Source organism: Carassius gibelio, chromosome B23, assembly GCF_023724105.1.
Source record: "Carassius gibelio isolate Cgi1373 ecotype wild population from Czech Republic chromosome B23, carGib1.2-hapl.c, whole genome shotgun sequence".
Lineage (NCBI taxonomy): Eukaryota > Metazoa > Chordata > Actinopteri > Cypriniformes > Cyprinidae > Carassius > Carassius gibelio.
Window position 1 is genome coordinate 16,363,430 of NC_068418.1, and position 23,679 is coordinate 16,387,108.

General features: G+C 37.0%; 1 protein-coding gene across 2 annotated transcripts; it reads right to left on the reverse strand.

Moving 5' to 3' along the window:
• Positions 1–1,512: 1,512 nt before the first annotated feature.
• Positions 1,513–23,341, reverse strand: arhgef19 (Rho guanine nucleotide exchange factor (GEF) 19). Of its 2 annotated transcripts, none has more exons than XM_052595231.1 (16): positions 22,831–23,341; positions 11,621–12,272; positions 10,538–11,062; positions 10,262–10,394; positions 10,093–10,172; positions 9,765–10,003; positions 9,477–9,637; positions 9,233–9,385; positions 8,999–9,128; positions 8,755–8,829; positions 8,591–8,680; positions 8,022–8,185; positions 6,293–6,451; positions 6,054–6,133; positions 5,148–5,252; positions 1,513–5,034 (listed from the first exon to the last, which is right to left on the reverse strand). In XM_052595231.1, the coding sequence occupies exons 2-16, from the start codon at positions 12,249–12,251 to the stop codon at positions 4,877–4,879; spliced, it is 2,883 nt and encodes a 960-aa protein (XP_052451191.1). In that variant the 5' UTR covers positions 12,252–12,272; positions 22,831–23,341; the 3' UTR covers positions 1,513–4,876. The 2 variants fall into 2 exon arrangements, with proteins under 2 accessions (XP_052451191.1, XP_052451192.1); XM_052595232.1 differs by lacking the exon at positions 22,831–23,341 and adding an exon at positions 16,126–16,234.
• Between the last annotated feature and the right edge of the window lie 338 nt (positions 23,342–23,679).

The window sequence follows — 23,679 nt, forward strand, 5'->3', positions numbered from 1 at the left end:
CATAATGTAATGCCGAAATACACAATAATATGTTTTCAATTTCAAAAAGTAAATTAAAATAAATCATGATCGTTTTCTAAAGTATGTTTTCATGGGTGTTAATCGCTTCATTTTTGTTGGAAGAAAAAACATCTGTCACACTGTGATAAAGGCTGAAAGTGAAAGCAGCGAAGACGTACTGGTATTGGATGCGAGAACACACACACCACACGCACACACACACGCGCACACACACACACCTTGTACTCTCTGATGTTCGCTCTGCTCGGCGCCCCTGTGGATTGAAAAACGCGCTGAATCCATGCAGACTCAGATCAGGGGAGGAGCCGGAACTTGATGCAGCTTGCCACCGTCTCAAATGAGTTTTTAAAGGGGACTGAAGCGATCACTAATTAATTAATCAAATAATTTTTTAGGGGGGCTGGGCATAAGTTTAGGGGGGCTGAAGCCCCCCTAAAAAGGGCCTAGCGACGCCCGTTTGTACAGAATAAAAGCCATTACGCCTATGGAGAGTCCCCATAAATCACATATATCAACGTGTGTGTGTGTGTGTGTGTGTGTGTGTGTGTGTGTGTTGTTTCAGTAGTGACAAAAGAGTACACATAATAATTTTGGGGGAAATTAATAAAATCTTTGTACGGTTATGCAAATTTTAAATATTTTAGTATGTTTTAGTATTGTTTTGAATGCTACTTAAAATTCTGCAATGTTATGTGGTGGCTACCAAAACATTAGTCACAACCAAAAATGTGCTGTGACTACCGATACATGGGATGTGTGTTTGGTTCAGTTATATATATTCAAACTAATGAATCCTTAACTTTGAAATCAGTATGATCAACTTTTTGCCTTTTACAAATAAAGATTTGATTCAAAATACGACAAATCTCATAATTTGACATATTGTTAAAATTGTAATTGTTACCGATATACCTTTTAACTTTTTACTGTGTTTCAGTATTTGTGTGTGTGTGTGTGTGTGTGTGTTTGCACGCTACTACTGTTTCAGTTGCTAAAGGGGCTAGATAGATACAGTAGCTAATAATTGTTGCAAACTTGTACTACTTTGCTACTAAAACTGTAAGTACAGTGCATTATTTAAAATCGATACTAAATGTTTCACTATTATAAATGCCTTTAATTAGAAATGCATTCCTGGGCCTCTGCACCCTGTCTCAAATCTGTCTCTAACTGCGGCTTCTTTTCTGCAGCCTTTCACCCCTGATTTACAGCAGTTGGAAACCATTCAAGGTTCTTAGAACAGCTGTGACAAAGAAACTATTCTGTTTATCTGCTACCCAACTGCTTTATTGCCCTATGGGATATGAGGTGAGCCTGGAATAAAACTGATGTTTATGAGGCATGCTTTGTTGTAGCTGTGTGCATACGTGGCTGGGAATCATGGTTACAGTAAGGTTAACTTTACACACAAATGAAAAGCTCAGCTTTTTTTCTTTTCTCTTTTTTTTTTTACTTTTTTTGGTATTGGTCTCATACAGACCCTTGAGACACTTTCAGCTAGAATATATGAATTTATTTATTTATTTACAAAGTCACCATAAAGGATTATATTTCAGATGTGATTTAACATGCTCATGATATCAGTACTCCACAAAGAAACTGGCCAAAAAATCTGCTTTACCAAAACAACAAATACACAAACAGGAGTATCACTGACATAAATAATGCTCATTATTTGAAAACACTTCTTGTTATTATGCCAGTACTCTACAGAAGACCAGTGGCATAAACTAATATTTATTTTGCAACAGCAACATCTTTTTAAAAAAATCCAAAATTTGGTTCCAATTTTTTAATAGTAAAAGCGAGCGTTTATCTTTACTGTGTGGCTGTTCAGTGAATCTGCTAACAAGACATCGCACTTTATTTACCCCAAGTCAGAGAGAGGTCCTTATAGACTTTTAGAGTGAAATGGCTGCTATACCACCTAAAACTAACCCATTTAATTTGGATCTTGTTATTTTGCTAAACAATTTAACAGCTGACATATCCAGATTTCATCCACCCACATTGAGCCTAGGACAGCTGTATTTTGATATTGTTCATCTATAGACTGTCAGAAAGCGCAGCACACTACATGCAGTAACAACATATGCATTTCTTTGCAAGCGAGCCATAGAAAGTAACCAAAGTAATATCGCTTGAAGAGCTAGGGATACTTAAATCCTGAAGTGCAAAACTCTTAATTGATCTATCGGTAAGCCCCTCCCCTTGAACACAGAGGAGCCAATGGCAGTCGAGTATCAGATGCAGAACTCAGACATCTTTAGGTTTCAGCACCATAGAGAAACATTGAAAGATCCGAAGCTCGCATTGGTTTAATGGTGTTTATGCTACAAAAATTAGAAAACAATGTGCCTGTGGCACTTGTAACACTTATTCCAGGTATCCTGAGAGGATGGGCAACAGAATTTATTACATTTTCTAAACCCAAACAAAACAAAGCAAAAATGTCCATAAGCATTCAACAACAATCCCAATGAAGAAAAAGCTTTCATTTTCTTTTTGTCATACACTCATTAAGATACAATTTTCAGCTGCTCAAGCAGAACATTAATGTCATCTTGTACTTCAGCAAGGTATCTCTGGTTAAAACTAGCTAACAGTTAAGTTAGTGAATCCATGCTAACGTACACGTCTAAATAATAAACTATTCTCATATTATGTACAGTGTACATGAGGCTTCTCCCGCTTGCATTGTGATCTGTAAACCCTTGCTTCGAGTTATCCAGTGTCCATGGAATATTTAATTCCCAGTTGAATGGTGGTCCTTTTGTGTTTAAATTGTCCAGAAACATAGTGGGACAAGGTTTTCACAATGACAGGTGTCATTGTAAGACAGTGAGCAACTCTGTTTGTATGTCCGAGGGAGCAACAATAACTGAGGGGGTGGGGCTTACCGATAGATTGGAGGACTAGTAGCATCAGATAAGGTAGAAATCAATAATTCATTAAAATGAAAATAGATATGTAAAACAATTTTTTTAAATCATTTGTAAAATTTAATTTATACATTATTTTATCTTAATATTCAACCATGATTTTAATTATTAAATATTTTAAATACATTGGTAAAACTTTGCAAAGTGATTTATTTACACTATTATTTTCAGTTTAATAAATTAATAGATTTTTTCATGTGGTACTTTTTGTCCTCCATAAATGCAATGCATAGTTTAGATTTTTACAGCATACCTTAATAGAGCTAAAATGTTAGCCAAGGAATATTCACACAAATTTGCAGTGATGTACAAATTTACTCTGGATTGTTAAAGAAGATGCAAGATGCTTTAAAGTGTTAGTTCACCCAAAAATGGGTGTGTTTTACTCACCCTCAAAGCATCCTTGGTATTTGTGACTTTCTTCTTTAAGACAAATCCAATCGGAGCTATACTGAAATATTTCCTGGCCCCTTCAAACCTCCCAAGTGGGTGTTGGTTATCAACAGTTCAGGGGTCTCATTTATAAACGTTGCGTACGTACAAAATAGGCATAGAAATTGCATATGCAATTTTGTATGCACATATTGGGATTTATAAAAAATAAACTTGGCATAAATATGTACGCACCTTACGGACATTCTAGACCACGCACTCTACTACTTTTTCCTGGCGTGAGAAAAGTAATGGAGTAAGGAACGTTTTTAAAATCTGTTTTCATTTCAGTATACACATTTACATTAAATATTCCACTCTCATTAATGGAGATAAGCCCTGAAAATACATAAAGTCATTATGCAGAAGTTAAACAAAAATTATATGAATTTAGACATATTTAGTGGATGTGCTTGATCACTTTTCCTGTTTCACACTGTTTTAATGACAGCGAGGAGTGCTAAAGATGCACAACAATTCATCTAAACTAAACTGCAGATCTCATTCTATGCAAAAATATTTTAGTGAGAACAACGATCGATGACGTGGACTTACTTCGATATTATGGGGGACACTGCTGGATTCAGTCATTGAATGTTCCATTGTCCGGTTTGAATGGGTCCAACGATAATAGCTTACTGTACAACCGCAGCTGCCACAGAGGTGTTGATGTCGTGTGAAGTTAACTCTACAACATTATGAAAAATACCACTGTATCTGAAGGATACAACAAGAAAATGGAAATTTGCATGTTTTCTTTTTAAAATAGGCTACTTTGTCAGTGACTCGCAGAGTCAGACAATTCTATTTACACTGCAATAAATATAGGCTAAAAACTAAAAGATGTTCACCTTATCAGTAAAACTGGATAAATTAAATGTTACTTTAATTGTTTAAAACAATTTAAATACTACTCGGCCAGTGGAAAGGAATGAGACAAACTATATTCTAAAATATTTATCTGACAACTATTTTAAACAGTTTTGTTTTTAGATTTTTTTGCAATAAAAATTGCGTATGGCACAAATAGCATTTATAGTCCATATCCCCTTTTATGGTGTTAAATATGATGTCACGTGGATGGGAATATGCATAGAAATTATATGCAGATGAGGTTATGCATAGTAAAACTAGGCATTGTTAGCTCCATATATGGTGATTTAGGGGAGGAATTGGGGTGGAGAAGCACCCAGGGGGTGAATAAAGGCATCCTGTAGCGAATCCATGTTTTTCTGTATGATAAATATCGATATTTAGAATGTAATAAAAACTTTTTAGCCCTAAGGTTTACCCCCATTGAAAGGCTTGGAGGTGCCAGGACAATTATTAATATAACTCTGATTGGATGATCATGATGATTGTGTGAAAGAAGAAAGTCACATACACCTATGATGCTTTTTAGGGTGAGTAAAACAAAGGCTAATTTTCACTTTTGGGTGAACTAACCCTTTAAGTAAAACAATGTTCCATACTTCAAGGTCTCAGAGAGTCTCTCCCTCTAGTTTTTGTGAGACACATTTAATGCGAATGTTTTCACGGAGGTTTCGCAAACGAGCACTGCGGCTTGTGATCTCCTCCACATAAGTTTTGGGGAACCAGCCCCGCTCTCCATCCGACAACCGGATCCCCTCTACCCACCCTGTGAATTGAAAACATAAAGCGTCATTTATCTCTTATTTGCAATCCTCCAGCTTCTCTTTTTCAAAGGAAAAAACTGAATGTAGCCAGAGGTAGGGAAGTTATTTTCCTTACCATCACTTGTAATTGTTACAGCTTGGAGGATTTCTGCCTTCTCCAGCGTTAACTCATCATGCTCCTGAGACTGGTAGCTCTTGATGCACTGGACTTGAGATCGATCTATACAGTTAAATGCAGACATTAAGTTTAAATATTTTGGTCACACTTTATTTTAAGGTCCAGTTCTCGAAACAAGTAACTATTTTTTGCCTCAAACTCCTAACTGGCTGCTTATTACTAGTTAGTAATGTAGTTGTTAAGTTTAGGTATTGTGTAAGATTAGGGATGTAAAATATGGTCATGCAGAATATTTGCTTTTGGTAAGATTAGGGATGTAAAATATGGTCATGCAGAATATTTGCTTTTTAAGTACTAATTAATTATAACGCCCAATATGTTAATAATAGGCATGCTAATAAGCAACTTGTTAATAGTTAGAATTGGTATATATATAAAAAAACATCTTGTTCAACAGAAAGCATATGGTTGTACAGGTTTGGAAAAACATGATAGTGAGTAAATGATGAGAAAATTTCCAATTTTGTGTGAACTAATCCTTTTTGAGAGTTTTTTTTTTTTTTTTTTTTTTTTTTTGAGGTACTTAGTTCACAAGTAAACAGGATATTCTTGAGCAGAACTGTATAATCCACTTTTTTTCAATGTTATGTCAGTGAAATAACTGATGACTTTGTATGTTAGGCCGAACAGTCCAAACTGCTTATTTTAACATTGCCAAACTTTTGACTTTCATCATAAAGTATCTGAACAATCTGGTACACACTGCAGCCTTACTTGGTGATTATCCATCTAATGCAACCAGCCACAATTCACTTTCTACATACCATTTAAATAACAGCTTTAACTTTTAAATGTAGATAAATCTGAAATGCATGACAGGAGTGAGACAAAGAAATTACACACCATCATTCTCATTGGTCTGCTCAATAGCTGTCTTTGGATCGGAGGGAAACATGGCTGTTATCCACCTCTGTTTGCTGCTCCTACATATAAAACAAAATGTTCTTGACTCCGTTTTAAACTTAATTTTATTCATCCTGTAAGGACATATTTCCTGGTGTGCCTCAATTTCTAGGAACGCTCAGATCTATTTTTCAGTGATTTTGGATGTTAATTTTTGAGAATGATGTGAATGTACTCACTCTGTGGGTGACTTGAGCAGAATCTGGTGTTTTAACTGTTGGCCCTCACATAACTGCAGATAGAAGATGAAGCCTGAGATTCCCTGAAGTTTCTGGCTTAGATCTTTCACCTTGAGGTCCTCAATCTTTGCATGTACAAACACCATAAATTTCCACGTGCTGTGACAGGGTAGAAAGGGGACAGATTTTGTAGCAGAGTAATATCATCTAAACAAGGTTTTTAGCTGGTTTTGCTTCAGAATCCAGATACTGCATTGGACATTAAAGGGTTAGTTCACCCAAAAATGAAAATTAGACTGTGTTTTACATACCCCCGATGCATCCTAGTTGTATAAACTTATAAACTATTAATAAGCAGCAAATTAGGAATTAATTCAGGCAAAAGTCATAGTTAATGGTTAGTTAATAGTGAGAATTGGACCTTAAAATAAAGTGTGACCAAAAATTGTTCTGGCTATTCCAAGCTATTTCATTGCAGTCAGTGGGTGTTTCAGTTGAACAGTCCATAAGTCGTCAAATAAAGCTTGCGCATTCATAATAAAATGTGCCGCAGACAGCTCTAAGGGATGAATAAAGGCCTCCTCTAGCAAATCCATGAGATTTTGAATTTTCCATATATCATACCTGATTAAAAAAAAAAAAAATTCTCACTTATGCTAACTGTCATACACTGAAACAGTTCCGGCAGATGACGTAAAACATGATTAGTGACGAATGCGGAGATAGAACAAAACGAAATGCCAGTCATGAATTAGAAATACAATCTGAGGATTTGTAAAGAAAAATGTTGGAGGATTTCAATATAAACCAATAGGAGACTGGGTTTTCTTTGCTAAAGTAAAGAAACTTTGCTTCATTTGCTCCTATAAACAAACTCGCAAATAGCATGTCTCAGAGGAGCACTCTCTGCACATATTACATACTGCGTGTGAGCTTTATTTGACAACATGTGGACAGTTCAACTGCAACACCCACTGACTGCAATGACAGAGCTTGGAATAGCCAGGATCATTTTTATCCTGGCTGTTGACTGGGTTTTTTCTAGGCTTGATGGGGTGCAGTCTAACATGTGTTCATGCTTCGTAAAAAAAAAACAAAAAAAAAAACATTATTTTCCACATAATTTACCTTTATTCCATACTGATATGTACCTTCTCTGACAGACGCCTCGATTATATTTTTATGAAGCCCCTTACTCAGAAATACGTGATGGGCTGAGATTGGTCAGCTGGCTCAGTGTGTTGTGATTCACTTAACCACCTCTTGAACATGTCTGAACATCCCGGCCCCCTAGTTTTCTCTTCCTCTTCTCTAAAGCAGCACAGCATGGCCTTGCCCCCTTTGTTCCCGGGTGTGGGGTTTATCTGGGTTTGTCACATAACGGACCTGGGAAGAAGCTCGCTGTAATCCTTTACCTGCTGTTTTTTGTAGTCATTAAACTACAAAATTTTAAAAAGATGATATCTCCATTTGCATTTAACTCTCAGAGCTGCAACTTTGCAGATATTGATTATGCCCAAACAGCCACATTACACACTAACTGACGTTAAAAAAGGTAAATTGCAATCAACCATCCCTTTAATATAACTCCAACTGGATTCGTCTGAAAGAAGAAAGTCATTCACTTCGTGGGTGAGTAAAACACAAGCTAATTTAATTTTTGGGTGTACTAACACTTTAAAGGGCACATTTGTTAATTTTATCTGTCTTCCTTTCCCATTAGACTTACTCCTTCCTCCGGGACAGCAGAAGACAGTCATTAAACAGGTGAAGGTACACAGGCCGAGTGGTAAGTTTAAACTTGGACCCAGAAATACTCAAGTTCTGCGTGTCCACTTCTAGCAGTTCACCATGTTTGACCAACCAACGAGACTGGGAGATGAGAGGAAAAATCTAAAATAAAAGAAAACAAACACATAAACTGACTAGCCAGTAATATGAAAACATTTTATTCAAACTGATTTCTGAATGCAACTTCCGAAAGCAATTAATTATTTTGTATACTTGATAACAATTGTAAGTAAAGTTGTTAATTAAATTTAGTCATGTGATATTTATTGTGTGACATTTAGACCCTCAAAATGCACCTTTGGACAGACAAATGTTTATGGACAGAACTAAGTAGTCGACAACAAAAAAATCCCCTATTGGTCGCATCATACTTTGCGAATGGCACAAAATGAGCCAGTGCTGCCACTTGCACCTCAATAAAAAAAAAAAAAATTGGTTCATGATGCCCCTACATGATATACAGTTCAGTAGATAAGTAAACATTAAAATTAATGCTAAATGTTATACCTTCCCCTCGAAGTGAATTTTCTTGTTTAGATGAATTAGTTCTTCCATCCTCTTCATGGACTGCACGCTGGAGTTACATTCCTTTATTATCTAGTGAAACAGACCAGATTAAGTTTTCATTTTCATTTATACTCCAATACATGGTCCTCTCTTACTTTACTCACCTTTTTGAGCTCATTAAGTGCTTTGGTGGCAGTGTCCTCATCTCGTGATCCAGGCATTGTTCTCTTTAGGATATTCTATAATGGACACAGTTCATTACCACAAGATAGTTTCATTGATTAACTTTGTAAGCCTGGCTCTAAAGCTTGATAAGAGTTTTCAACTTTTAAGATAGCTGTGCAAAATTTAAAAGATAGAGACTGTGCCCTCTATCACTATCACATTTGGATGTGCATGATGAAATACCTCCACTAGCATTTTGAGGCGTGTGATCCTTTGAAAAGGAAGGATAAGGAATGATGTAAGAGGCAGCCTCTGGCATATTGGGTCCTCTTCCAGGCGGGCAAGAATTCCAGGGAAACGGGGATTCTCTTGCCTAAGAAAACACCAAAAAAGCAAATTAATAAACCTCTTTAACAGCAATAATGCAATAATAGTTATGCTTGTTAAATAGCAGCTTTACAGTAAAAGACTGCTTACAATAGCCGCTGGTAGGTCTGTTCCTGATAGGCTTGATTGGTGACGTAAGGCAGATAAACCCTCCGCAGTGCAGGACAGTGGTCAAGAACAATGTCACACACATCAAAACGCAGAATGTCTCCTTCTAACCTGTGCTCCAAATCTTGAAGAAATCTGTGGACAAGAGGAGAATTGAAATAGGGATAGCTTGCATCTCTGAAGAAGGCTTACTCTTTCAAAAATAATTTAGTTATTCTTTATTCACCTCTCACTGACTTCTTTTACATCAGGCAGTTTGGAGAAGAGCCACTGCCTCTCCTGTGTCCCAAGACACTCACACAGCTCAGGAGATATCATGAAATGGTCAACTGCAATAGACAAGCTGCGTATGTATGAGGCCTCTGACGTCACCAACTCAAACTTGGCCTGAAATGAGAAAACAATTCAAGATAAAATGAATTGTTTCTTTCTCAGCAAAATGTGTTGGTTGATAAAACCCACCCCCCCAAAAAAAATAACAAATAAAAACAGACTTTCTGAATCTTGGAGTCACCTCCTGTAGTTTACGCTCTTCATTGCTGAAGTTGTCAAGTTGTCCACTGGAACGAACATCAGGAATATCTTGCCAAAGGGAAAAGGCGGAGCCTCGAGATGAGCGGAATGAACTGGATGGAGACAGGTTGCCAGTGGACACAGAGTCTCCTCTTTCCTCATCGGTTCCTGGCTCCGCCCCCTGCTGCCTTTGTATATCTCTGTTTATAGCAACGTCACTGTATTCCTGATACAAGATTACTGGGAGAGAGGAAGAGAAAACTGGTAAATAATACTATATATATGTACAGTATATATCAAATTCCAGATTTATTCTATTTTGGACTTACAGTTTGGCAAGAAGCGTGACAGGCGTTTAGAGCTACTAGGAGGACTCTCTCCATCCTCATCAATGGAAACCTTTCTCATACTGAAAAAAAAACAGTAGAAATGTTAAATGTTAATATGTTAACGGTTATATTCTACTGCTTTTGATCTTTATCTGAGTTTTAGAGCCACCTTTGCTTGGAACTTCTCCTTTGCTGTGGCAGATTACAGTCAGCAGAGGGCAGAGGTGGTGCAGACCCCACTGGACAATGTGGTGCACTGTCACTTGATCCCCCTGAGAAGCGATGTCTGGAGCTGGGTTTGTCTACAAACAGACAAGGGAGGGAGAAAGTATACAAAAGGAATAGAGCTGAAAATATAGCACTGGAGTGTGATAATGACATCACAAGGAAAAACTTTCACAATAAAGTCTTTCATTAGGCTAATCAGTCATGATGAGTCACTTACAGTCTGAGCTGAGGTTTCCAGACAGGTGGCGGTCCCGGGAGGCCACACGAGCAGAAAGAGACTTGCCTAGCTTAAGGGTAAAAGAGTTTTTCCTCTGGGAGAGTTGAAGACGAGAAATTAGCTCAGAGGCAGAGAAGCGCCGGCGCTCGTTGTCTGCTGAGCGAGAACGGGACAGAGGCAGCGAGGTCCCACTGTTAAAGGCAGGGTCTTTCAGAGTCCCGCAGTCCTCCAGGCCCAACCTCTGCCTCCCCCCATCATTCACACCCCCCTCCAATCTGGCACCCTCCTGAAGGGGATCTAAGAAAGGTTTTGGAGTCGTCGGTAAGGAAAGAAGAGAAAGGTCCTCATCTTCCCCTGGGAGAGAGCTGGAACTACTGGATGTGGGTATGGTAGAACCCACCATTCCAAGGCCTCCTTCTACGAATGATTCGAAGGATGTTGGAAGCATGTAATCACACTCCACACCTGGGCTACTGAGAGACCCATCATTCATAGTGTCTGGAGAGTACACCCTCATCTTACGCCCTATTAGAATCAGAATAAGAATCAGAATTAGCTTTATTGCAAGGTATTTTTACACGTATGAGGGATTTTTTTTTATTTATTTTTTTTGTGACAGAAGCTCCACTGTGCCACAGAATGACAGTGACAAGAAAGGACACAGATAATAAAAATAATAATATAAAAATAGTCAAAATACAAAAAGCAAAACAAAAGATAATATAGACAATTATTTACTAGGCATATTGAGTGGAACCATCCACTTGTAAATTCATCTCTAGTTTTAACAGACAAAATCACTTTAGTACTGTAGGTCCCAGCCTTTGTGGGAGACCTGTTAGCAGCACAGATTTTGGACGTCTGCCTTATCATATAAACATGTTTCAATTCATCAACCTTTTATTAGAGACTCCCACATCCTAAATGTGTACTGTATTTAGGAGCCTCCAGAGACCAGCTGAATAATCTATCAGAAAGCTCTTGCACAGTTTTGAGAGGTGAAAGTAACCCTGCACTATAACAAACTATTTGTTGTTTAAAGCAGGAATGTAGGAACAAGACTTAAATGAGAGAAGCACTTACTTATGGACTTCTCCTTTATAGATCCCAAAGATGTGCGTCTTTGAGGGCGAAATGGGTCAGAACTCTGAAACTCCAAGGGGGAAGAAGGGGAGCTCTGCTGTTGAGGCTCCAAAGAGTTCCTGTTCTCGGGTACATATGTAGAGGACAGAGGCAGAAACAAGTCTCGAGAACGGAGTCCCTTAACTCCTGGTTCAGGTTTTTCATAAACTGTTTCAGGTGAGGAAGTAATGGGTGTCCACGTTGGATCATGAACCCCTTCCACATTATTGCTATCCTTGGTCAAATAATTGTCCAGCGTTGTGTCTGTACTCCCATTATTGGCAAAATCAGATGGACTGCTTCCATTGCATCTGACAGGCTTGGAGCAAAGAGAGGAACAGTTTTCCGGTGTGCATGATTGGACACCATTAACGCTTGACTGTTGAAGATCAATGAAGGCCAACGTCTCTTGCTGACACACAGCAATGTGTTGATGCTGTTGCAGGAGAGGCCTACTTTCCCGAGAGTCACTTAGAGCCTGGGTCTCGACTGAGCCTGGGAACCACATGTCAGAGCTCTCGACTCTGCAATGGAACGCTTGGAGGTGAGGCTGGAAATCAAGGAGAGGAGAGAATCCATAGCCGGGGAGCATGGCTTAGGAGGCACATGCACACTGCAAAGAAATTGGGAAACAAAAATATTAAGAAAAAAAATGTAAGGTATTATAACTACTGTCTTGACAGATGCTGCATCTCCAAATTTGAGCATAGTGGATTAGATCCCTCTAGGCAATGTTTTTGATGTGCCAGCACAGATTTATGCACAGTAAAGCTTGGCTCATCGCTGCAGTTCTTAGTGGATTTGGTGTTCCACTGGGTAAAGTTAAGTGTCTCTGAACAGGCTCTGCTCTTCCCCCCGTGGCAGACTTGGCTCAGTCGCTGCCGCTGCATCTTCCTGTTCTAATTAAAGAGCGCAGCATGCAGCCCTCATCCTCTATACTTATCTACATCATTTACAGCTGGATCCCTTACTCAAAACTGCTGCTGTAGTGCAGCTTCTGCATGAAGATGTCAAGGCAGTCACATGAGGACACTTCAGCCTCTCCAACTATGATAATGGGCAAGTGTCTAGTCTTGCTTGCAGCTTATACCTGAGATGGAATGCTTCATGAAAAAGACCCTGACTGAAAAGGTCATCTTGGAAAAGTTTTTTTTCTTTTTTTCATACATATTTCCCATGTTTCCAAACAGCTCTCTATTTACCTAAACAAATCTGGGTCATGGGAGAAGCAACGCTTATTAGTATTCAGTGTCTTGCCTTGAGGGACAGGCAAGCCTGAGATAGCTTGAGCTATGACATTTCCTGGGCTATTAAAGCAATGAAGGCTTAGCAAACTGTCAGTGCTGATGACCCACGTCTGCCTTATTCACTGACCCATAAATTAAAGAGAGAGATTTTCTAAACTTGGAGATAAAATCTACCCAAGGATGCTAGTTGGTTTGCCCCTGGGTGCCTTAGACTACCTTACATACAAGTTATGTGTAAACATATCATCAACCAAAAAATATAATGTAAAACTGAATAAATCATTGTTTAATATGATAGTTTTGAAACAATATATTGTTAATCTTCGAAACACTCAAACAATATCTGTAGTACATCTTTTTTTGTGAGAGAGAGGACACAAAAAGTCTCGCCCATCTCGATTTCTCTTTTAGGCTGAATGTAAACGCAGCTAAATCCAACTGCATGACATGATCCACAAGCAAACATACTCACAAAAACACAATCTGACCCTCTGTACTGATAAAACCTATACCCACATCTGAACAGCAAACACTGCACAAATGGTTACCTTTTCCCTACTCTAAACAAAGGTCTCTTTATTTCTCCAGATAGAGAATACTATTAGGTGCACAGGTCATGTGAGATTTAAGGAACGAATCTGGATTCTTTACATGCAAACACAGAAATAAAAACCAGTTTTTCAGTTAGTATTCTTTATTTAATGTCTTCGTAATATGTTATTAAAATATAATTACTTTATTTAATTCTCTGAAATGACTTTTCTTTTCTGCTCATGTATTGGACAATGTATGCAAATATCCAAAGAGCTATCAAGGCAATGCTTTAACAAACTAACATTTGCCCTATGGTATTTCCTCACTAAAATATCCCATGTCACTAGAAATATGTCAAATAATGCCATCAAAACTTGGGAAACATTGTAAAATATAACTGTAAAACCCTTTATTGTGCTACACAAATTAAATGTACTGTACAAATAGCAGGAGTAATATTGTGAATGCTGTGCGTAGCTATTACTATAAAACAAATTGAATAATACACTATATTACAGCCCATTACTATACAGTTATTCCATACATTCAGATTGATGTCTTTCCCATTTTACAATTTTTTGTAAAATCCACCATGTAATTTCCCATGTTCTCAACATGTTATTTCCTTATGTTTTGGTCTTTGTTGTATACATTCTCCCTGTAATTTTGGAGGGTTCCTGGAAGTCAGGGCGTCAACAAATCAAATGAATAGAAAACTGCCATCTTCTCCACCGAGCTACAGTATATGATTAAAGAAAACAATGCTGCAAAAGCACATGGAAGCGGATAACAACCACATGAATCCATAAATATGTACATATTCATCAATGTCAGCGATAACAATGAGAACAATTTTTTTTGCATTTGAAAAAAAGCAAAAGGTTTTTTTTTTTTTCATAGGGTATAGGTGTCACTAAGTCACATTAAGTCCTCTTATAAAATACATTTTTATTAATAACTATATACAATGTCACAATGAAAATACCAAAAAGACCACAATAACCTTTTCCCCTTTAATTTCTAGTTTTTTTTTTTTTTTTTTTTTTTTTTTTTCTTGTTTGAGCTAGGGTTTAACAGTGTGGTGTCATAGGCTTATGTTTGTATGTTATATTGCCCTGAAGCAGGCTGACACCGTTGGTCTAATTGGCCTGTGACAGAGAGATCCAGGGTGTATCATGGCATCTGTCTTTCACACTCAAAAGATGTCAGCTCATTTTCAGCTGCTGTATCTTGATAGTAATATCAAAAGGGGTATAAAAATGTTTTGACATGATTAGTCAAATATTACAGAGATAGCTCACTGAATAATTAATATTGTGAATTTATTTACTTATTACTTCATCAAAACAAGTTGATCATTTTGGTCAAGAGTTTGGATTTTCCAAACCTAAATGTTTTGTTGATGAATTGTTGTTTTGAAAAGTATGGAAAAGTACTATGTAACAGTTATTCAAATAGTCTCTATTTATGTTCCACGGAGAATGAACACAATACAGATTTAGTACAATATGATGACTAAATAATGAAATAATTTTCACTTTCAACTGAACTGGATCTTTAATAATTTCCTGGCTTGACGTGGCTTTAATATACAGCACTTTTATTGTAAAAGGTTAATACTTAACTTTTAAAGCTGCTAGTCAGACTGTGGACCTAATTCTAAACAGCTCTGTTTGCTTCCCCAATACGGTCTAATTTGACTGTTTAATTTTCTTTAACAAATGTGTCCATAAGAAAGTAATCCATTATATTTAAAGTATTTTTCTACAAAAAAAAAAATCGAATTATAGATCTATGTATGGAATCATTAAAATTCTGATGGGGTGGGTGAGGACATCTAGAGGTGAAGAACACTTCTTTGTTTGTGTTTGGTGTGGGGCCTGATCCCTCAAAGTGCCCGAGGCCTTCCTCCAACTACTCCATCAAGACAGACACCAAAATCCCTTTTTACGTTCCCAAAGCATTGACATTGCCCTCAACCCTCTCTCCAACCCAGCAAAGAGAGAAGCCCATTGGTGTAACAATGCATGCTTTAAGGTATTACTCTAACAAGCTGAGCTTCTTTAGACCACCTTGAACCCCACGGTCTCATCTTAAAGAAAAATGTGACCACTTCTTTAGGACATCTGTGCACTCACCTTCTTTCAACATTAATACCTCCCATACTAGACACACCTAGTCAAATACAGGAGCTTTATGTACACAAGCACTAGTGCTGAGTGTGGAAACAAAGAACTATTATTACATTGATTTTGTTCTGATTGAATAATGCATCTGTAGGATATTTAAGCATGTACCACACTGCTTCACATTAAAGTCCAGCATAGGTTTGGTTAGGCACTGGCAAATCTCTTTTAAGGTTTAATTATAGACACGTATGGTTTTTATGCATTACTTATTAATGTTCATTTAAAAGAAAAGTATTTACAAGAGGGCCTTTACATCAGTTTACTGATCAACAAATAACCCAAGAAGCATCAACAAGGAAAAGAGGGGAAAAAAGTATTCAAAAAAATAAAAAAAAAGCTAATTTCATTAATAAAAGTGCTTATAATCAAGCAAAATCAAATTGACCCAAACAAATGCATGTTCTTTGTGTTATTGTGAGCAATTCCTTAGTGCATGTTAGTCCAAAGACAAAATAGTTTGTTGTCTTTATCATTAAATCGAAACATATTAACTTACTCTTCTTCTGAAAATAGTTTGCTTGTCCATCGGCGTTAGTATTTAGGCATTGTTTTAGCTAACTCACATTGTGTCTGTCTCCATTCTGATGTGTAACGCCTATGTTTGAAGATCCAATCAATTCCCAGTGGATAAAATCAAGTCCCGCCCTACAGTTCACACTTGGAAATACATCAGATTATGAAAGTAAAATGAGTTGCAAACATCTCTTTGTCAGGTCATGGTATCATGATTTACAACTTAAATTGACATATGACATTCACTAGCCCTGCTTATGTTTTATAAGATTTATACAGCTCAATCTGTTCTTTAATGTGCCTGTAAATTTGTCACATTTCAAAGATGACCTACTTTCACCGTTCCATTCACGTCACACTGATTCACACTTAACTTCCTGTTTTCTTTCACACACTGTTCGGGAGGTGAACCAAGCCAGGCGAACGCTCCCCCTCCCTCTGCTTTATTATATCGACAGGTAAAGACTAGTATCTCAGAGAGGCTTGTTTTGAAATGTGATCGCAACAATGCTTTCACTTTGAGAATGACCATGCAGCAGGCTGAAATCTGTGTGTGTGACATTTTAATACGCCGATATAACCATTTTAATGCAAAAGTGGTGCAGTGTAATAGTCCTATAAACAGTCATTGTAATAACTAAAATAAAATATAGTTAATGCATGAATATTATACAAAATAAGGAAAAATTAAGGTTCATTTAATATTCTAAAAACAAAAACTGTGTGCTATACTATATTTTATTTAAATATATTTTTTTGTTTAACTTTAAACTTCAATTTAAAAAAACATTGGAAATTACCACATAATACCTGCATTGCTGGTACTTCTTAAGCTTTTCTCTGACAGATTGTATTCAGGTCAATCTATGTAATAAATCACACACAAATTGTTTTATTCACATTGGGTCCAAGCCAGTCTGAAAAAGCCTGCAGGCTACGTAACTAAACAGGTGTGCACAGAGCAGAGCCCAAAAAAAAAAAAAAAAAGTCTTTTACACATACCTGTAGGGCTTGGCTTTTTAGGATCACTTTTCATAGACAAACACAAACATGTGCAACACACAAAAAAAGGAAATAAGAAAACATTTACACCTGCACTGACATACATTTGTACAAGAATAATGTACAAAAAAAAAAAAATCAAGATATCCATACTTCCTTTCATTCTTTTATTCTTTCATCCTTTCAAGAATTTATTAGATTTTATAGACAAATGTTCCTGTTTTAAAACCATAAAAAGTTCCTTCAAATTACAAATAAAAAGTGCTAGTGCCTTCCAACACATTACAACAATCATAACCTGTTTCTTTCATATCTTATATCTTGAAATCCAATGGCCTTTTGTAAAAGCAAAATGAGGACACTATAAAAATGGTTAACCATTAAGCCTTTTGTGAGCCAAAGAAAAGCAAGTTCATTATCATGGTCGACCCCCACTCCCAATAAAGATCACTGACACTTTCCACATTCCCCAAATAACTGCGCTTCTGTCATTCCACTTAAATTGCCCAGTAAGCTGTACCAGAGTACAAACAAAGAGTCTGGTCTGTCTGAGCTCACGAAACAAGAACAGGCCTTATTTGTGTGTCTGCATCCTATCTGTGCTGACCATTGGGGGAGGCACTAATAGCGTGCAGTCACACAAACAAGGTCTGTTCTTATTACTCCCCAAACCTCCTCCGTCACCATCTGTTCATTCTGCAGGTGAGCCCTTTAAGGCCAGTCAGACTAACAGGGTTGAGTGAAGGGGCTTTAGACACCCATTCTACCCCGAGTGGCCCTGTTGACCTGAATTCAGCAAGCTAAACGAGTGTAAGTGAGGAGAGAAAATATTTGCACGCGAAGAACAAGGACACGGAATATTGTTGGGTGTGGCATGGCGTCCTTTTCCACAGACCGAAACTCTGGTACATGTAGGTGCAGATATAGAATCAGCCTGTTGCCTCCAACTGACAGGTGATGGGGCAGGTGCTTCATACACAAGACAGACCATGGGAGGAGTTAGAGAGCACTTTATGGAATAAAATGAACTGCAAAGTCTCAGAAATTGCATGCATTGCATTTAAGTCAAATGATACAAAACTATTTCTGACATGACAGTGACAAAAAGTACCATGGTTGTATCATGATAATTGAATACAATCGAATCCATGGAACCGAATTATTACCATATTTATATAACATGGCATGGGGATCAATGGCATAAAAGAATGATAAAGTAAAAATGGCTCTAAAAATGTTATGGTGTGTAACCAATAAAAGAAAAAGTAAATTTATGACCAAGTAAAAAGCATATTTTGGTTACACATTGAACACAAATGAGTGTATCATAATTATTATTATTTAAAAATATCTACTTACAGTGTATACAAGGAATCATTTTTTTTAAGGTATTATTATTATTTTCTATTTAAATATAATTTGTAATTTGTGGTGCCAGTGTTTTGCTTTGGTCGACAAATAAATGAATTAATAACTAAACTAAATACATTAATAATGATGATAAATAAATTCTAACTATGCATTTACAAAATAAATGTTAAACATTGTAACAAATTTTATATCTATACATTTTACATATAAATACACACACACACACATACACACACACACATTTATATATATATATATATATATATATATATATATATATATATATATATATATATATATATATAAATGCATATATATATATATATATATATATATAAATGCATATATGCATAAATATACACACACACACAGACGCAAAACTAAGAAACAACCATTTTACTTTCATAATCAGATCAGAAATCTAATAAATGTAATTTTTTTCATTTGACTTTTTCCTTTGATAAAATACCCACTTATATCATCCTGACATTTATTTACATTAATTTTAATTCAGAAATTACAAACATCCTCATCATAGATGTGTACTCACAATGTATTTCTGAATCAATTAATTTATCTGACACAAAAATGACATCTTATCATTGACCATTGAGTAAAAAAACAGTGTATTTTCCTTGAACACATGCCAGTTCAGTTCCCGTGCCATCTATTGCTCTCTCCAGTCTGTTCTTATCTCTACCAGCATGAGCTGCTGAGAACTAAGAGAATGCAATGAGTCATATAAACACACAGACTGGCACAGCCATGCTGGTGGAGCTGCACACCGCAGGATACGATAGACATTCCAAGGGTCTGACCGCCCCCACTGTGTCTCTGATCTTCATATCTGCCAACATGTTAACTAAAGCAAAGCACCATCAAACCACACCCTGTGGGATCCATCCATGCTCAAACACACATCCTAAAATCTCCCCCTCTTACAAATCCACTGTCTTCACTGATCTTTAATCAGTGGAGATGAAGAATGCAAAAATCACCTGATCTCACTCCATTCAAAAATAACCCATATTCGAGGGACATAATCACTCTAATATTAAAAGGATATCTCTTACACATCCAATGGCGTTACGAAACAAATCCAGGCAATGGTTTCTGAGGCTATACAGGAAGTGAATGAATAAGGCAGGGAGTTTTGTGACATGATACTTTCTTTTGTTTTCCCCATATCCTCATGTGGGCATTCACTCATGACTCATGTTAAGAAGATTTCGTAGTTTCCAGGCAAATGACCTAAACTTGGACGTTATGAAGCCAGTTTAAGCTTTTTAATAATTTTGTCTGGGCAGCCGGGATAATTGCTATTCCCGCACAGCAGTCTAGAGGAGAACATAAAGCCTTCCATCAGACAGGTGCTAGGTCATAAAGAGGACGTCGCACCCTCCCGCTCAGAAAGAAAAGAAAACACTCTCCAAAACACATGCTCCACACATGGCATTGTATTTAGATTTTTATTTTTTTTATTTATTTTATAACTTTTTACTCTTTTACTGCATATCAACAATAATCTCATTTGTCCAGGCATGCAGTCACCTGCCCCTCACATCAACAGAAGCTCACGCATGCACACTTACCATCTCTGCTCCCTGCAGCAGTAGAATATTCAGGGCTCATATCCTGCTCAATCTTTCGCACTATTATGCACGCAACATTAAGTAGTTTGCAAGCAATCAGCATGGCCATATTTGCATCTGATTTGATGTCTGTTAGGAGGGCTGGAGGGCAGTGTTTCTGCTTGCTCTACCAGGATTTTATAAACTGGACCAAATCCCAGGCGTATCATGAGATTTGTCTATGCAGGTGATGAGTGGCAAATCAAAACATTATCCTTCATGCATGAGCATCTGTTCAAGCAAGAAAAAAGTGTCTGGCAGTACAACCCAGCAGGGCAGATAAAAATGATAATAATTCGTTTAGTGACCTTAAACATTCACTGTTTCACCCAGTAAACAAGACGACGCAAGATTACAAAGTAGAGAACTAATAGTAGGTAAAATAAAGCTTTAGCCACTTCTTTAAACCGCTAACATCAGGAAAAAAATCTGAGACCACTAGTGACAATGTATTAATTAAAAATGATAATAATAATACTAATTTTGATATAGTCAAAATACAAACATATGTACAGGTGCATCCGAAAATTTTTTTTTTAATTTTCATATATTCGAGATTAATTTCAAGTAAAGTATCATTTAAAAAGTTAGTTTGGTTTAATTTTGATAATTAGAGCTTACAGCTCAAATGAAAGTATCTCAAAATATTAGAATATTTACATTTGAGTTTCATTAAATGACCATCTGTACAGTGTAAATTTGAGGTAACTTGTTATTTGAAACCAGTATATTGGGGAATAATGTCAATGGTCTTGAAGACAATAAGTGTCACCCTACACAAAAGGGGTAAGTCACAGAAGGTCATGGAGTTTGTGCTAAAGGAGCCCCGACCAAGTACAGGTATGTGCATAAATTAACATACTTTAAAAGGTGCCATAGAAATCACTTTTATAAGGTGTTTGAACACAGTTGCGTGGCCACAGTGTGTGAAAACAATTCACCTGTAATAGTAAAAATTCACCCATTCATTGTTTTATAATCCCAATAAATCATAAACAGTCTCTCCACATGAGCAGTTCCAGACTATGACGACATACTCGGTAATAATGTGTAAGCTGCAGTCCGCCATTATGGTTTCGTGCTGTAGCTGCTGAAGGTACAATGTCAGCGCCAAAGAGCCATTAAAAGTGTTGTGTGTTGGGATGCACCAATGAACATAGGAGTCTCCATAGGCCGCTGAGGAGAGGGTGGTCACATTTAATTTTCAAAGTATATGTCCTGGAAAAAAACGGAAAAGTCCTTTTCATTTGAGCTAAGATTTTACACCGGGCTACCTCACAAAGCGTTCTTGTAGCTCATGTGGTACAGCATTGCGTTAGCAAACGCAAGGTTGAGGATTTGAATCCCAAGGAACACATGTTAGGAGAAAATTGTTAGCCTGAATGCAATTTAAGTCGCTTTAGATAAAAGCGTCTGTTAAAAGAATTCATTTAATTTAATTTAAATGAAGGTCAGTTCAAGCTAGAGTTGTGCAAAGATTGCTTCTGAAAGAGGGATCAGTACCAGCGCTTCATGCACAAATCTCCAGACTTCAGACAATGTAAGCATCATGCATCATTTTGTTTTGCCTATTTGTGAGGCTAATGTTTCTAAAGCTACCATTGTCTCTGCTTGTTTTCACTAATGCTGCCTTCACATGCTACCAAAATGGGTGTAAATAGGAATGTGGTAATTAAAAATTGCATTTGGAAGGAATGTGAGGTCGGTAACATGGTCACCACCAGTTAACCGTAAAACCGGTGGTATGACAAGAGCATGATCTCTTGAAGCTCCACACTTGTCTGAAAAGGGAGGTGGGAACACCAGCTCATTTTCATTTAAGGGGACACAAAAAAAATAAAAAATTTTGCATTACCTTAAAAAGTGGGGTTTTCTACAAGATATAAAAATTAATCTGTGGGGTATTTTGAGAAAATTTCACATACACAATCTGGGGACACCAGGAAACCATTTAAAATGTTGTATCAATGCATCATATGGCACCTTTAAATAACTTTTCTGTTTTGCAAATCCTTTTTTTATTATTATTGATTTTAGGAGATACTGGATTTTTGACTTTCATGAGCTGTAAGCTCTGATCATCAAAAAAAAAATCTTTTTAAATGTTTAACTTTACATGTAATGAACCTAGAATATATGAAAGTTTCACTTTTTTTTAAATGTTACATAAAAATAAAATAAAAACTTTCACAATATTCTAATTTTTTGAGGAGCAGTATAAAATTGAAACATAATGTTTCATTTAAATGTGTTTCATTTACTAGGAATATTTGCATGTGAACAACAATTTGATTGAGCTTGGATTAAAAAACTGATATGAATTTCATACTTTCTTAATATGACAGCAGCTCACAGTACACAGATTCTTGAGCTTCAGTGGCAGCAAGCAAGAACATCAGACTGTACAAATTAGTTCACATGATCAGTGCTACAAATGTACTTGATAAGTGACCTATAAATCTGAATCTGAAATGTTTCTTCTTCATTGCATTGTTTCTTTGTTTTCAAAATCCTAAAACCTTTCATTTATTTCCTAGAGGAAATTAGATTCTGAATCCAAGACTTTAAATGTGGTCTCAGACTGCTGTTTCTGTGCACAGTGCAACACAAAATACAGTCTTTCCCCAAAACATCATCTAAAATGCAACAGATCTCTAGATTTAGAAAGGAAAAAAAAACAGTACCTCATTTGTATCAGTGGACTGTGGGCAGGATAGGGTCCAACTCCAGTGTGCACTTCCAAGTCATCCAGGTGTTGTAGTGTCCATGACTGCCTTGTGTTCCTCTCGGTTACTTTGTTTCCCCTCAGCTGCACTCAAACTCAAGCAACAATGCTGCAGCTTGAGCCCAGATGATCCGAGTGTTCTCTTCAATCCCCTTCACACACAAAAATGCAGTTGACAGCTACTCTAACTAACAGATTTCTCCTTCATATTGTTCCCTTTTCCTCATATTTCCCCCTCTCTCCAGCAACAAAGGAAGATAGACATTTGTCCTGCTCTCTCGCGCTGTCTCTGGCTCCCTCGTACTTTTATTTATGGTTTTATTTCTAACACCTGCCAGCAGAGGAAAAAGAGAGAGGCACAAGCTGTCGTCTGGTTCAGAGGAGAGTCCTTCTCACCAATGAGGGAGAACGAGCATGAGTGTGTGTGTGGGTCTGGATTCCTGTGTGTCAACAGCAGTACTTTGCAAGTGGATAGCAGGCGGTCGGTTAGGAGGGTTAGTTTGGTGGGGGCGTGAGATAGAGGGTGGGAAGAAGACTGAATATCCATGCATGCGAGTGTGTGCATGTGTGTGTGTATAATTAGGTAAGTATCAGTTTGAAGATAGCAAGTAGCCGAGAGGGCATGCCGAAACTCACTCAGATATGCTCTTTAAAACTTCTTTAGCTCCTCTCCCTTTTACACACCTCATTTATTCACTTTAGAAGAACTGAAAGAGTCGTTTATCAAGCAAGCACGTGTGTGAAAGTCTAGAAGATCAGCAAAAAAAAAAAAAAAAAGAAAAGAAAAGAGAAAGAAAAAGAAAACTCA

Excerpts from the sequence above, each read along its gene's own strand:
- arhgef19 (XM_052595231.1), bottom strand. The coding sequence starts at position 12,251 with ATGCTCCCCGGCTATGGATTCTCTCCTCTCCTTGATTTCCAGCCTCAC. Across the intron at positions 8,681-8,754 it reads CACTTAATGAGCTCAAAAAG|ATAATAAAGGAATGTAACTC; the intron begins GTGAGTAAAGTA and ends CTGTTTCACTAG. Across the intron at positions 6,134-6,292 it reads CTGCTCAAGTCACCCACAGA|GAGCAGCAAACAGAGGTGGA; the intron begins GTGAGTACATTC and ends TTTTATATGTAG.